At 39.0% G+C, this 16,449-nt stretch overlaps 3 protein-coding genes across 3 annotated transcripts; 1 reads left to right on the top strand and 2 right to left on the bottom strand.

The window, feature by feature from the left end:
• Positions 1-3,501: 3,501 nt before the first annotated feature.
• On the bottom strand, positions 3,502-4,737 carry LOC129752563 (uncharacterized). The gene has a single exon (XM_055748337.1). The coding sequence runs from the start codon at positions 4,735-4,737 to the stop codon at positions 3,502-3,504; it is 1,236 nt and encodes a 411-aa protein (XP_055604312.1).
• Positions 4,738-4,937: 200 nt separating this feature from the next.
• Positions 4,938-8,174, bottom strand: LOC129752562 (uncharacterized). The gene has a single exon (XM_055748336.1). It carries the CDS (start codon positions 8,172-8,174, stop codon positions 4,938-4,940), a length of 3,237 nt encoding a protein of 1,078 aa, XP_055604311.1.
• A 4,416-nt stretch (positions 8,175-12,590) lies between these two features.
• On the top strand, positions 12,591-13,117 carry LOC129751201 (uncharacterized). Its single transcript, XM_055746565.1, has 2 exons — positions 12,591-12,684; positions 12,762-13,117. The coding sequence occupies exons 1-2, from the start codon at positions 12,676-12,678 to the stop codon at positions 13,062-13,064; spliced, it is 312 nt and encodes a 103-aa protein (XP_055602540.1). The 5' UTR covers positions 12,591-12,675; the 3' UTR covers positions 13,065-13,117.
• Positions 13,118-16,449: the final 3,332 nt, after the last annotated feature.

Below are 16,449 nucleotides of genomic sequence, written 5' to 3'. Positions count from 1 at the left end.
ATGAAAACCAAACGACATAAAAATTATGTTAGAGTAAAGTTCTATGAGTTCGAATGTCGCGAAAAGGCCTACGTTTCGAATGGGTTAAATTCGGTTTTAGAAGCATACCCAGCATATCCTTGTGAGTTCAGTATGATTTTTTAGTATAATTTAAAGTTTAGATTCTCCTCAATCAAAGTGTTAGAGAATATGGTCTTATTCATTTTTCTCTGCACTTTTTTGCAAGTGTTTTAAAAATTACATCGAAATGAAAAATGAAAAATTGTAACATTTTTACCACACGGACAAGGTATTTTAAGGAAAAAAAATACTTGGCATGGCCAATCACAGCATTTAAAACAAATTGGTAATACTTTGCAGACAAAATATACATATAACAGATTCTTCAAAACAAAGGTGACGCGTATTAGCCACATGAAGCGTTATATGATCTTTCCTCCTAGGCTTTATATGTTGGGGAAAACCGTACAAGACGCACCAGCGCGCAGCGGGGTAAGATGGTCCATGCCAATCTTTTTAAAAAGACACTAACCTATGGCTTCTTATGATGTTTGTCCTATTTTTTTGTGGCATACAAGGTTTTCCATTCTTTATTACATGGAAAGCTCATCAAAATGGACTTAGTTTTTGGAAACAGAAGGATTAATGAAATCAACATGAAACTTGTAATTTTTCATGGGTAACGTATAAGGATTTATGGTAAAAAAGCCAACGCGATCTGATGAAACTACAGCTTATCGTTTTTCCACTCGTACGCACTTTCGGGAGACTATAAATATTTTGTTGTATTTTACTCACTTCTCACAAATTTTAACTAAAATCAATTAAATCAAAATTTGGGCAGAATGCTCACAAGACCACGTGTTTTACGTTCAAATTTTGAATACTGTTAACTTTTGAGAAAACCCGAAAATCAAGACAAAATGCCATTCTTTTTATATGCTGACTCCCAAATTACGATAACAATGCATAATTCTAACCAATTTCGTCCTTGTTCGAGTCAAAAAGGTGCACCAATATTCGACTCGAAAAAGATAACCGTCGCCATGTTTGCCGCGATATCAGTCAAGAAATAAAATTTCGTTGCCTACCTGAAGGCGTTTTAACTATAAGGATGCAGGAAAGTGTATTTTGAAAAGCGAAATTTATTGCCAAAGTACGGTTGGTTAATAAAAATACGATGAACATTCAATACATTTGATGTTTCAATTATTAAATTTCGTATAATTATTGTTCTTTTTTCACCACCCTTTCCATATGATGCGTTCTGTCCAGTTATTTTGGCGATCTACCCCGCGGTTTGTTTTCTGGTTGTTTAAGTTTTTTACAAAAGTATAATCAAAATCGTGTTTAAATCATAATTTTCCATTATGATACTACATATATCTGATCCCTAAATCATTGTACACTTTCAATTTCGTTCTTAAATGATTGGTATCGCTGTAAATAGCGATTATGCTTAACTGGTGCTTCTTGTACAGTTTTCCCCTTACAATTTCTTGAAAACACGAGTGGCGCGTATTAGCTACATGGGGCGTCATATGAATTTTCCCCCTAGTAGGCCGTGGTTTGCCCTAAAAACGAAAGTTTCAGTACGAACGAAAATGTAAAAAAAAATAAAGGCAAAAATATAAGAGTGTATTTGAAAAAAAAACCAATCATACTGAAAATCATTAATCGTATGACTTATAAGATAGAAATTTAGAGCACTGTATCTTTTATCAGTCAGTTTTTGATCCAGTAAACTTCTTAAAATGTAGAGGCAACTTTTTATTCAGACATTTTTTGAAAAACCGAGCAACAGAAGTATTGATTTTAACATTTTTCAATGTTATAAGAAACTTAACGAAGTAAGGCGGATTAGCTTCATAACTTCATATACAAACTGGAAGTACCTTTTTGTTTCGACGGAATGGAATTCCTCTTCTTCTGATGCAGCAGGGCAGGTAAGTAGGTTCTCCGGGTGTTGCAGGTAAGTATATTCTCCAAGTGATGCAGGTAAGTATTTCGTTTCTTTTCAGGATGCACTTTTTCTTTCAGGTTCCCGTCAATCAGGTAAGTACACTTTTCTGTTCCGTGCAAACTCTAGTTTATTTCAATTCACTTTTACTTTTACTTAACTTACAATTTATTTACATTTAACCACTTAATTTACAAAATAAACTCAAATTACAAATCAGTTTTTTGCTTCAACAAAAACAACTTTCAGTTGTGCCGGCTCAACAATGACGTCTCAAGTCTCAACGCAAAAAGAGAAACACATGACTGATGAAGCCCCCTTTTATAATTTAGGGATGCCGAAAACTCCTCTTTTTTCTCTTGATGTTTCCTAACTCCCGAAAAACTCACAGCATGCCGAATCACTCCCACTGCTAAAACTCTGCGCTCAGTTGAATTGATCACCGGGAGGTTCGTGGTTACCCAAATTCGTGTATGCACGAACATCCTGGCCCCTTCAGGAACAACGTTTCTGACGATGACTGCTCAGGTAAAATAGACGGTGGAGTGTGTGGATTCCGATCAGCGTGAACACGGCAATGATGATGATTGTTTACATCAGTCCAAATTCGTCGCTCTCGTTTCGGTCGTCTCGGTCGTGTTGTGATGTGTTGTTTACGTCTGCAAAATTTTAAGACCCGGTAGCGCTTCCTAAAAAAGGTAAATAAGATTGGACAGGGGCTCACCTGTTCCAAAATCGGATTGTGCCTTGAAAGGGATTCAGTTGTGTAGGATACAGATGAGACATGGAAAAAAAAAAGGAAAACCAAAAGATCAAGATATCTCAAATATGCATTACTTAGGGCATCTGTATTCGTGGTCTATTCTTGGGTCTAATTTATACAAGAATTGAACCAAATAAATTAGATCCGATCCCATGAAAAAACTGACAACTGCACTCGTGTTCCATTAACTGTCAAACGATTTAGAACTGCGTCAAATTGGATCCAAATCTCATCAGTTTTGGATCAATCCTTATACCAGTTCTAAAAAAAGTTGAGTTGAAACTGGTATAATGGATCACCAGTGCGGTTGCTCGGGTCGGAATTTGGGTCTAAACCGGCTGTTTGGACCACGGATACAGGTGCTCTTACTGACGGACAAAGAATATGAGATAATTGAAAAAACGGACTACTTTGATTGTAGGCGGAGCGCGTGGACATATTGCCTATAAAAAGAACAGCGCTCGTGCTTTACGGTCATTCTTAATTCGGATTTTGTAGTGTGAAGATCACGGAGCGGAGGAAAGGCAGCAATTTGAAGACGGCAAGGAAACGAGGACCAGCCCTAAGTTTACGACAAGTTGGAACCGGAATCGACGGTACTTGCGGCTGGTGTTGTGCTCAGTGAGTGACAGTGCGGAGTGTGAAAATGTGCTGCAATAATAGACCCAGTAGCGAAATTTTGATTGTGTTATGGACTTGGACAGGAACTCACCTGATCCAAGTCACAAAAGTGCCTTGGATTTAATTTCTACGCTGGATCCGAAAGTTGGAGCTCTACTTAGGAAGAAATTTCGTCTGTTGTTGATTGCTCAGCGCCGGATGGTTTAATTGCTTCCTCCGACGATGGTGCAATCGGCAGCAGGCAAATTTTGGACACCGGTCGTGTGCAGGAGCCCTTTGCTGTTCTCAGAGTGACCACTCTGATAACTCCGTCGCTTCCTGGATGAGTCTGGACAATTCTGGCTGTCGGCCTGCGCATCGGTGGGATGTTTTCTTCTTTCAGGAGGACGAGTTGATTCTCCTTAATTGAAACAGGTGAGTGCACCCATTTGCTTCTTGGTTGTAATATGCTCAAATATTCCAGGTGCCATCGCCGCCAAAGATCCTGGACCAATTTTTGAATTTGTTGCCATTTCTTCAAGTGGTGGAACGGTATTTCGGTGAATTCGTCATCAGGAACAGCCTTCAACGACGTGCCAACCAAGAAGTGCCCGGGTGTTAATGCCTCATAATCAGTAGGGTCGTCGCTCAGTGGAACAAGAGGCCGAGAATTTAGACAACTTTCGATCTGGCACAGAAGAGTTTGCATGTCATCGTAGAAGAGCGGTCGATCCCGGACGATGCGGATGAAATGCTTCTGGGCGGAGTGAATGGCAGATTCCCATAATCCCCCGAAATGGGAGGCTCTTGGAGGATTAAAGTGCCATCTAATTTTGCAGTCAGAGCACTCCTGTTCCAATTTGTGCGAATACTCTGATTGACGGATGAGCCGTTTTAGCTCATTTTTCGCACCGAGGAAGTTTCGTCCGTTATCAGAGTAGATATCAGAAGGCGGACCACGACGAGAGATGAATCTTCGCAAAGCTTGTACAAATTTAGCTGTTGTCAGATCGAAAACCAGTTCGATATGAACAGCTTTAGTACAGAAGCATACAAAAACTGCTACAAATGCTTTAGTAGGTGAGGCTCGACGATGCGGATGTTTAAGCAGTACTGGGCCCCAGTAATCCACCCCCGTTACCGTGAATGGACGAGTGGCTGTGATCCGTTCTTTGGGCAGCTCAGCCATAAATTGTTCCACCAATTTAGGGCGAGCTCGGAAGCAAATGGTGCAGCGATGTACGATGACTTTGGCCAGATTTCTGGCCCCTATAATCCAGTATCGTAGGCGAAGAAGTCCAACGAGCAATTGTGGCGATGCATGCAAGTTACGTTCGTGGTAGCATTGGACGAGTAAAGTCGAAAAGCGATGGTGATATGGGAGCAGGATTTGGTGCTTGCTGTCGTACGTCATTGGCGCTCTGTCAAGCCTGCCACCCACACGCATTACCCCATTTGGATCGAGGAAGGGAGTAAACCATCGAAGCCGTGATTTGATTGGGATGGGTTTTGACTGACGAAGAGCACTGACTTCACTGGCGAACTCCTGGAGCTGGACTAACCGAATTAAGGCGAACTCTGCATTCTGTATTTCGGTCGTCGACAAATTGTTGGTCAATTCCTGTTGTTTGCTGGGGCGTTCCTGTTGTAAGCTTGTTCCGATGCGTCCGAAAATAGGTGAAGCTGAACGTTTGATGGATCGGGCAAAACAACACATCGAGGGATTCTTAGTTTCTCCAGCAGAGGCAAGTGCGAGTAGTTCTTGATCCAGTAAGTGGCGAGAGAATCTGGCAGCGGTTGATCCCAGCCCCAAGGTTTGTCGTCTTCGGAATTAAGGCTCCACAGCGTCTGCATGAAGATTTTGGCGGTTACGATTACTGGCCCAACCAGACCTAAAGGATCGAAGAGTTGAGCGATTTGCGACAGAGCGATTCGTTTCGTCATGAGGGTGTCTGGTGGTTGCTTCGGTAGTTGGATGTGGAACCGCAAGTTGTCAGCTGTTGGTTCCCAGTGTAGGCCAAGGGTTTTGATGCACTGGTCTGCTGCAAGTTCGACCGAGGATTGAATTGCACGTCTATCAGGAGACACGCCGTCGAGAACCGATTCACAATTAGAGGCAAACTTTCGAAATTCAAATCCACCTCTCCTGCATAACTGGTCAAGCTGAACCCGTAGCTCAGCTACCTTCGTTGGAGAACTTCCGCCGGTGAAGAGGTCGTCTACGTACACCTCTCTCTTGAGGACCTGTGCTAGTTCGGGAAAGTTCGTCTCTTCGTCTTCGGCTAGTTGCTGGAGGACCCTGGTAGCAAGAAACGGTGCGCCGGCCGTACCGTAGGTGACCGTTTTCAACTCGAAGGTTTCTAGCGGTTGTTCCGGGGAGTTCCGCCAAAAAATCCGCTGAAGTGGGATGTCTCTGTCGTCTACCAGTATCTGACGATACATTTGCTTGATGTCAGCGATGAGCATGATCTGGTGAAGCCTGGACCTCAGAATGATAGCTCTCAAATCGTCCTGGATGACTGCGCCTACCATAAGCACATCATTCAGGGATTTTCCGGTTGCTGATTTGCACGAGGCGTCGAAAACAACTCGCACCTTGGTAGTAGAGCTTGTTTCTCGAATTACGGGATGATGAGGTAGATAATACCGGGAAGAATCGGATTCAGCTGTATCCGCCACACGCTGCATGTGGCCGAGGGTTTCGTATTCCGCCATGAAGTCCCGATATTGAATCTGTAGCTCTTTGTTGCGTTGAAGACGAGATTCAATCAGATAAAATCGACGTCGTGCAGTGTTGCGGTTGTCGCCTATGTTGACCGCAGCCTCCTTCAAAGGCAATCGCACAATGTACCGGCCATCTGGAGCACGTTGAACTGTTCGGCGAAAATGCTCCTCGCAAGCTGCTTCTTCAACCGAGAGACTGGGAACTGCGCTCTCTTCCTCAATGGTCCAAAAACGTTGCATGAAACGATAGATGTCCGAAACAGTAGCGACATTGCAGGAAACGGTGTTGATGTGATTGGACTTCGTTACTTTCCCAGAGACCACCCAGCCAAAGACTGAATTAACCAACATTGGTAGGCCACCTCCGAGCGATATTCTGCCTGACGGTTTGAAGACGTCGAAGAAGATTTCAGCGCCCAGAACTACGTCGATGGGATTCGTCTGGTAGAACGCTGGATCGGCTAGCCGAATTCCTTCCGGAAGACTCCACCTTGAAATGTCCATGGATGTCGAGGGCACATTTAGGGTGAGCCTTGGAAGAACAAGTAATTCGACGATGGTGGAAAACCTAGTAGTCCGAGAGCGTACTGTAGTGCGGAGCTTTAGCCGAGCCTGTGTAGACGATTGGCCAATTCCGGAGATCGAAAGGTGAACCTTTTCACGACGACTCTGAAGCCGTTGAGAAAACGACTCGGTAATGAAGCTGCACTCGCTTCCTGAATCCAGAAGTGCCCTTGCTGCGTGTGAATTGCCGTGATCGTCGAGCAAAGTGATCACAGCGGTTGCGAGAATCACCTTGTTGGGATGGAGACCAGCTTCTGGGTTATGAATCGCTGCTGATAGTGATGGTGAGGCTGCTTCGCTAGCAGCACCAGTCTCCGTTGTTGAGGTTGATTCGACTCGTTGCTTGTTGCGCTCTTGTTGAGAATGATCATCGCTGCAAAGCTGGCTGTGGTGTCGACCTCGGCATTTCCGACAGGTGTTTTTCGACGAACAGTTTCGACTCACATGACCCTTCCGTAGACAATTTCGGCAAAGTTGTTGGCGGCGCACGAGTTTCTCTTTGTCTTCGGAAGTCATTTTGGAGAAAACGGAACACTGGTATAACGGATGATGGTCGGAGCAAGCGAAACACTGCCGATAGTGGAGCTGAGTAGCCCCGTGGCTAACAAGTGGAGGACGAGAAGTCAATTTTTTCGCTGAAGTCGTTGCTGAACACTCTTGCTGACCATTACTCATACATTGCAGAACCGTAACTCGTCGTTGAAGAAAGCTTACAAGATCTTGAAATGTTGTTGACTCTTTTGAAGACGCAAATTCTTCCCAATCTCGACGAGTTGTAGAATCAAGGCGGATACTCAGCATTCGAATAAGCAACACGTCCCAATACTCAGTTCTTTCTCCAAGCTGTTTCAGGATTCGAACGTTGGCTTCAAACCTTTCGACCAACGAATGAAGATCTGAAGCTGATTCCTTTTTAAGTTGTGAAAATTCAAATAACGAGTCAACATAAGTTTGTTTCACACGCAACGGGTTTTGAAAGTGCTCTACAAGCAGGTTCCAAGCCACGGGATAATTGTTAGCACTGATTGCAATGGTTTGAATCAGCTTTAGTGCATCGCCACTCAAAGAAGATCTTAAATAATAGAACTTTTGGATGTTCGACAAATCACTTGAAGAGTGCACCAAGGAAACGAACAGGTCATGGAAGTTCAACCATTGCTCTAATGACCCATTGAACACAGGGAGCTTTACGTCGGGTAGCCGGATCTGAGATGAAGCAGGGAAGTGCGCATGTGACTGAACAGGATGAGTGTACGGAGTCGAAACATGTTTATTTACGGCCAGCAAGAAACCTTTCACTCGATAATACTCCGTTTCAAACTGGGATCGCTGCTTGAACTGCTGCTCGACGATTGCCATGTCGTCGACATCGGATGCTTCAAGCTCAGCCTGAGTTTTGGAATAATCTGTCCAAAGAACAGCGAGATTTTCGAGCCTCACGGGAACTTCAACCGATTGGGTGTCTTCGTCGTAGTTGTCGACGAAAACCTTGATGAGGTTGAAGGATGTTTCCAGGCTCCGAATCCTCAATTTGAGAGACTTGATTCGTCTTTCCGAAGCCATTTCCAACGCTGAATGGTCTGGAAATCGAAAAACCAGCGGAGCACAAACGACACTTGTGAAAGGTTAATGGAATTATAATTACCTTCTAAAGGCAATTAGATTGCCTTGTATTCTTTTATCAACAGGAACTAATCCAACTCCGGAAACGTGATGGTGTAGATGACGTCTTCCGTTAAACGCGTAGAGGTTCCGGATGCGCGGAGTTCGACGGGCATCCGGTTCGAAGGACCATATGGAAGTACCTTCTTGTTTCGACGGAATGGAATTCCTCTTCTTCTGATGCAGCAGGGCAGGTAAGTAGGTTCTCCGGGTGTTGCAGGTAAGTATATTCTCCAAGTGATGCAGGTAAGTATTTCGTTTCTTTTCAGGATGCACTTTTTCTTTCAAGTTCCCGTCAATCAGGTAAGTACACTTTTCTGTTCCGTGCAAACTCTAGTTTATTTCAATTCACTTTTACTTTTACTTAACTTACAATTTATTTACATTTAACCACTTAATTTACAAAATAAACTCAAATTACAAATCAGTTTTTTGCTTCAACAAAACAACTTTCAGTTGTGCCGGCTCAACAATGACGTCTCAAGTCTCAACGCAAAAAGAGAAACACATGACTGATGAAGCCCCCTTTTATAATTTAGGGATGCCGAAAACTCCTCTTTTTTCTCTTGATGTTTCCTAACTCCCGAAAAACTCACAGCATGCCGAATCACTCCCACTGCTAAAACTCTGCGCTCAGTTGAATTGATCACCGGGAGGTTCGCGGTTACCCAAATTCGTGTATGCACGAACACAAACCTTACATTGGTTTTATTACTCTTTACTAACACTGTTGATAAAATACACACGTTTATTGTCATTAAGTTTTCACCAATCCAAGCTTTTGTTTCTATAATTTCAGTTTTAGAAATTTTTGAAATAATTACCCCTGAAGGAATGCGGCTCCTTACAGTTTTTCTTCCCACAGCTTTAATGACAGAAAAAGTGTTAAATTAAGTTCTAAAAAATTTAAAAAAAAATAAGTTTTTATGCCTTTTGGCATTTATGGCTAAGCAAATTTGTCCAAATCTTTAAATTTTCATAGGTTTTCCTAAGATTTTTCATTAAAAACAAATTTTATTTTTTTGCGTGTAACCTCTTTCTCTCGGTAAGGAAAAAATCTCACGTTTCGTGGTTGTAAAAAATAACTAAAGAAACAAGTTATTTTTTTGACAACGTCAATGGGACTTTCGATGCATTTACCGTTGGATTATCTGTGGACATAAGGGTTTTAGAAGTTCAAAAGTGTAGCATGATGCCTAAGGATGCCAGATTGCCCGATTTCATCCGGGTTTGCTCGGATATTTAATTCAAAATTTGGGAGAATCCGGCCTGGCCTGAAAATACCCGGATTTTGCTCTGATGTAGGGGAGATGAGGGCATGTTGCATGATGCCTAAGGATGCCAGATTGCCCGATTTCATCCGGGTTTGCTCGGATATTTAATTCAAAATTTGGGAAGAATCCGGCCTGGCCTGAAAATACCCGGATTTTGCTCTGATGTAGGGGAGATGCACCCGAGGCATAATGAGAAGTCAATTTTTCTACATAAGTACGTATTTTCTTAAACAAATTTTCATGAGGACTTGGTTCGTACTACCTATAGTATTAGTTTTTCACCAAAAAAGAAATATCCTTTTCATATTTACTGAAATATGAAATAACAACCAGCTAGGTTCTCAAGTGACGAAAATATTATAATTTTTGAGCACCACCAAATAAGCTTTTATGACCTTTAAATAATCTTGATCTGAAATGTACGCACTGCAACATGATCTACACATTGTTTCTAAATTTTCAGCATCATAAAATTTTTGATTTTTCACTTTAATCAATTGTAAAACGCGTTTTTACTTTAATTTGTTCACTAGAGGCGAACAGAGCACTTTCAATGAAGGCATATTGAGCATTTTCTGCCGGAGAATCTAGCAGCGAATTCAACTCGATGAAGTCAACTGAATAATAGAGCTACAGCTTAACTTGTAAAACACCAGAAACATAATGTATGAACATGTGTTAATTCTTTGAATTCTACAAACAGACCTAGATTATTTTGTTTTTGCTTTGTTTGATGAATCTACGCCTCACCGTTTAGTGCAATCATGATCATAAATGATAATTGAAGAAAAAAAAAATCACCTCCACCAGGAATCGAACTGGAGCCTACTGATTACCTCTCCGACATCTAACCAATAGGCCAAATCGTCAGACGATACAAGTTGAGCTGTAGCTCTATTACTCAATTGACTTCATCGAGTCGAATTCGCTGCTAGATTCCCCGGCAGAAAATGCTCATTATGCCTTCATTAATGGTGCTCATACTGCCTCGGGGGGTTTCTCATTATGCCTCTACAGTGACTGGTTTTCAGCTTTCGGCAATTTTTTTTAAAATGCATCTTTAAACGTTTTTATCTACTTTTTCAAGTTTCATCCAATTAGACAATAGACTATTTGAGTGTCGGAACACGAAACAATGATGTAATTCACATATTACAGCTGTTCTCTATGGTTAAATAAGCATTTTCCTTAAGGTGCCCATTATGCCCTCATCTCCCCTATTCACTTTATTTGGTAAATCAACCTAAAAAAAACAAATTGTATTGTAAGTTCTTTTTATTAATGCATCCAAAACGAAATTTTTTGAGCAATTTTTATTAAAATAATCATGAAAGGTTTTTTGGAAGCCCAAAATACGGCTTCAAATCTGTCGACAAAATTTTACCAAAAAAAAATTTAAATTTTGTTTCTTGATTTTTGTTGAGTTATTTCAGGGTTTTGACAAAATTTTCTCGGATAATGCCTGAATTTTTGCTCGTCAATTTTAGAATCCAATGCTTGGATTTTGCATGGTTTTGATATGAAATTGCTCGGATTTGTCAAGGCCGGATACGTCTTGAAAAAATTCTGCAACCTTAATGATGCCCCAGTTAACGCAAGGTTGCCAAATAAAATTTCAGTGTTTTAACGAAATTCTGTGATTTTACCCAATGATTTTTTTAACGTATTTAGGGCGGAACAAATATAAAATTCTTCTTTTGACCAAGATTATTTCTGTGAAGATTATTTGTGTAAAAGTGAATATTAATGCTTCTACGAATTATTTGAATAATCAACAGCGTTTTATGGAGTTTTCTAGAATTCCAAAGGTTTTTAATAAGAATTATAATAAGTTTTTATCGCAATACTTTTTGCCATAAATCAGATAAAAAGGTTTATTGTCGAAGTGTTCTCAGCTAATTTGTACAATAAAAGATTTTGTATAAAACCTTTTCGACTTATGAGAAGCAGAACCAATTTCAAGAGCTTAGAAATAGTGTATTTAAGGTTACTTAGAGCTCATACTTTATTTTGTCTAAGCTAGACTGACATTTACTGCAACTATGCTTAAACTGAAGAATAAGAAAGAAAAAAAAAGAAAAAAGCCAAATGGATTCGCCAGTTGTTGAAATATACAAATTTTGCAATTCTTTCGAATCTTTCGAATCGAAATTTCGTATGTTGTTAAAGCTACATAGAATAGATAATTTTGATGTCATGTGCGTTCTTTACTTTATCCAGATCCTACTGTAATTAAGCTTAAAATGTTATTTTTTGTTTTTTTTATTTATTTCAACCTCAATTTAAAAAGGAAAACGTAGATTTTTTTTTGGATTGAATTGGATTGAAACCGTTCTTAACCCGCTCGAGACCGATTGCACCCGGCTGGCATTTAAAATTTCTGTCGTTATCAGAACAATCATTCGTGGTGTATTAACTATTTCCAAGAGAAATGAAATTTATATTTCTTTAAATAGAACTTGTAAAGTATTGGCAAAAAGGATTGAAAGTAAGTTTTTATGGGAATCAAATGAGATTTAGAGCTTAGTACTAAGAGTACGAATACTGCGAAGTATCTCGAATGGGTATAAAACGCCGAGAAAAACGGACATTATATCATTCTTTTAAAAAAAATTACCAACGAAATTTTTGTGACATTCACTCCGGAGTCATATTCGATCGATTTGTCTAGGAAAGAGTTTAATTAAATTATGTCGATATGATTTTTTTTATTTTGGATAAAAACTACTGAACCAGTCTAATGTTACACCGTTGTATGTAATCTTGTGTCGTTTGAGAGTTGATTATACGCTGAATTGCTTTTGTTTCTTTGATTCGATCAATCGTTTGAATAAAATAGGAATTAAAATTTTGCCCTCCTTCTTTTTGCTAATTTTTGGCCATCTTCAATCGGGAACCAAACAAAAATTCCAGACGTTAAGAATGTGAGAAAATTGTAAATGATTGAGCGCATTGTCCAGCAACGATGACGTTGATGCGCTCGTGTGATCTCCCGTCAAGGAATTACACTGTACTAACTAAAAGTATAAAAGTCCACCTTTTGGCCGGCAGCAATCACAGTTTGTTTTTGCAGACCCAGACGGCCTCAAGTGATAATCTTATTTCCAGAAATTGAACGCCCACTCACCATGTTCAAGGTAGTTATCACCTTTGCAGGCGAGACATCTTCCTTGTCTATATGAGAAACATTCTAATGATTGTTTTGGTTTTGCAGTTGATTGTTGCCGTTTCATTGCTGGTGGCCATCGCGAGCGCCATGCCGTCTGATATGAGTCCGTCGGATGAGCTGCAGGTTCCCTCGGAAAAAGTTGAAGTTCAGGTGGATGCTACTGCTGCTGCTGCTGCTGTAGCTGAAGATGGGGAAAATTTGGAAGCCAACAAGGAAGAAGGGCTCGAAGGATCGGAAACGTTTGGATTCGGGTACTATCATCACTATCCGCGCTACTATTATCCGAGATACTACTACGGATATCCACGATACTATGGATATAGCTACTATCCTCGCTACTACTGGTAACATGACATTCTGATAAAGAAATAAAACAAACTCTCTTGGACTATCTTTTTAATGATTGATTTATTTTTCATTGAAATATTTCGAAATATATATATAAAAACTTCCATTGCTTTCAAACATACAAAATGAAAGGCGATTAATGCTCAATGATCTAACCTGTGGATTTAGCTGAAAAGAGTTCTAACAAGTGTACTTGAGGCGTTGAGATTTTCTGAGGGAAAGGTGATTTCAATTTTTGAATTTCAGGGGGCGTTGGAAGGACTCAGAGGGGTGGTGAAGCTATATTGATTTTTGATACCAAAAATTATGGTTCCTCGTATGAATCTTCAGTAAAGTTTAATATTCGCTTCACAGGCAAAATCGAACACTTAACAAAAAAATCTGTAATTTGAGTTTTTGAAGCATTTTTTTCACAGAATAGAGGTTTTAATGGAATGTTATTTTACATTTTTGTTTATTTTTCTGTTCAATATAATTAATTTTAATCCAATAATTTAAAGTCCCACCTTGATATGAAATATATTTCCCAGTCTATATCAAACGACTTCCAAATGAAATCTCTATGTTGGAGAGTCTTTAATAACGTCGTTCAGGGATATTATGCCAATATCGCAAACTTAATAAACTATCATGCATTTATTAAATTTGCCTCTCTGTCATCTGAAAGTATGAGAAATAAAACATCTCATTAAATCTATGGCTTAAAAAACAAGTGAAATATTTTTTTTCGAAATTTTAAGGTGCGAAACGTACATCGGATTTAAATTTTTCGTGGAGTTTCCAACAAATTTTGAGCTTCTTCTTCTTCTACTACTTGAGCTGCTTCACGGGCAGCTCGGGTTAAGGGCCAGTGACTTTGACTATATGTCCATTTTTGAGCTAAGCTTTTCTTCAATAACTGGCGTTTCTACGTACTTCAGCGATTCCAAACTTTGTTAATCATTTGAAACCCACAGAGCCAAAAAGTGACTAGGTGCATTAAACGTTTTTGAGGATAACACGCTTCCATGTTATCGTTTTATGTATTTTTCGTATAATATTTTTCGGAAAATTCTAGGATACAATTATCATTAGATCAAAAATAAACTAGAAAATGATGATTTTTACGCTTATAAACATAAAGCTTTTTGAGTTATAAATAAAATTACTGAAATACATCCTCGATTATTTTGTTTATATTTCAAATCTGTGGATTTCGTCCAGTAAATAACATAATTTTGAATATTATTGTTCAGTTGTACATGAATTTGAATTCTTTTTTATAAACTTTTCTACATCAGTCTGAAATCCGGCAAATACAATCGAAACATTATTGTATTATGTTTCAACCGTTCATAATTCTATGGAAATGAGAAGAAAGCGCACTATCGCTTCAACTTTCAACTTATTCTATTTCTTACTCTTATAATATTTTTCATATGTAAACATTCGCCCAAAATTATAAATAAATCGCATTTTTCAATCCAACCCTGAAAAATTTTACTTCACGTAACTTTAGATCCAATTGATAGAACTTTTCAAAAACTTATTATATGCTAACTTTATTTTTCAACAATCGCTAAGAAAAATTCTAATAATTGGAGCCGGGTCATTTCTGAGATATTGCAGTTTCAGTGGAAAAATTTCTAAAAGTCTGATTTTCGAAGAACTGCTGTATCTCAAGTCATAGAACATGTTATAGAAAACTCATGTTTTGTGAGATATTAGAGTGATAGTTGATCTAACTAACGCATAGTATTTTAACAAAAATACCATCAGAAGAAAGAGTAATGGAAGTTTAAATTTGAAGAGATAGACATTTCTCCAGAACTATGAACGATACTGTAGTTGTTATTCTTCATACTAAACTTCGTTATTTCAACTGGCTAAATTTGAACAAAATTTGTTTAAGGGGACAATGAGTTTTAAAATTCAGCAAGTTGAGCAAATTGAGTGAAAAATGTTTGAAAACCACTATGCTAAGCAAATCGGCAAAAGATCAAATCTCGGATTCATAGCCATAGTAACTGAGGGAGGTTTGGGAAATAAACAAACAATTAATATTTATTATAAAATGGCACTGTTGCATTTGATTCGCGGGGTAAAATCTTGGCTCTGAACAGAGATCAAATCGAAAAACACTCTTCAAAGTAACTGGTATAAAATATTTTGTGACCAATAACTTCGGCAACATTTTCGTGACTATGTGTTCAAAAGATAAATTTAAATTCAAGGCGTAGCAAAGCACTTCTCCGAAATCAAATCTACAAAATCCGAAATCACGTTAACTCTTTTCAGTCCCAGAAATTTTCACACGCTAGACTTCCTGGAGTGTCAATTTTACACTCCTCACCAAAAAGATACATCCTCAGTCCCTTTTCCGAAGCATGTTTTATCCAAAAAAATTTCTTAGACGTTAAAAACGGAAAACTGAAGTGTTGGAGCTAAATGTTGTAGAAAAAAGTTCAAAAACTGGTTTTGCAACCCATAGATCAAGATTCTTCTCCTCCACTGAATTGAATTGAAATTTCAGCTTCCATATGTTTTTCTTCGATAACTCCTTGATCACCAAGTACCTGTGTGAAGTTTGAAATGATGTAGTCGATTTCTGAATCATTGCCATTTTTGGCCTGAATCATTGCCATTGCAATTTTTATGTTGTATGGAATTGTTAAATGTTAAATTTTGTATATTGCACAAATCAGACTCTACTCCAATGACCATCCTTGGAGGTGGAATTATCGGCATAAGATTCAATGCCGGACTGGCACTAACAAGCTGGCATTGTCCTCCCAGCGCAACCGCATTGCATATGTCTGAAAGAAACCCAATGAAACATATCACATATCTCAGCACAAGACAAAGCAGGATGGAAACAATTAGCCAGCAAATGATACCCGGCAGTAAGCAACTGTGCAATAGACTGCCCCAAATATGTATGAGAAATTTCAAGCTGGTGAAATGTTATGCGCTGCAGGCTTTAATTGATCTTTGGCCTAGTACAAGATCTCATGCAAAATTTGGGCCAGATCGGATCACGAGAAGGGGTCGCTCAACGAGCCTAAAATTTGTATGAGATTTTGAGACATTTTGTTCGGGAGGAACATGAAAATCCAATTTTTCATGAATAACTTTGGTCCCATTCGGCCGCTTTCTTTTGAAAACAGTTTTTCTTAAAGCCTAAACTATGACAAATATTTCATCCGAAAACTGAGTTTCGATTCGACTTATGATAAAAAAGTTTTTAAACTTCAAAAATGGGTTAACTTTTCTAGAGTGATATTTTTTGAAGCTTAATAACTTTTGTGTTTTAACTTGAATCGAAATGCAGTCTTCGGATGAAATATTTGTCATAATTTAGGCTTTAAGAAAAATCCGAAGGAAATCAAAGCCTTTTCATAAAAAA

The sequence above is a fragment of the Uranotaenia lowii genome, chromosome 3 (assembly GCF_029784155.1).
Source record: "Uranotaenia lowii strain MFRU-FL chromosome 3, ASM2978415v1, whole genome shotgun sequence".
Lineage (NCBI taxonomy): Eukaryota > Metazoa > Arthropoda > Insecta > Diptera > Culicidae > Uranotaenia > Uranotaenia lowii.
Note: the sequence above shows the minus strand (reverse complement) of the source record. Positions and strands in the feature narration are given on the sequence as shown.

Coding starts and splice junctions, on each gene's coding strand:
- LOC129752562 (XM_055748336.1), bottom strand. CDS start 8,174: ATGGCTTCGGAAAGACGAATCAAGTCTCTCAAATTGAGGATTCGGAGC.
- LOC129752563 (XM_055748337.1), bottom strand. CDS start 4,737: ATGACGTACGACAGCAAGCACCAAATCCTGCTCCCATATCACCATCGC.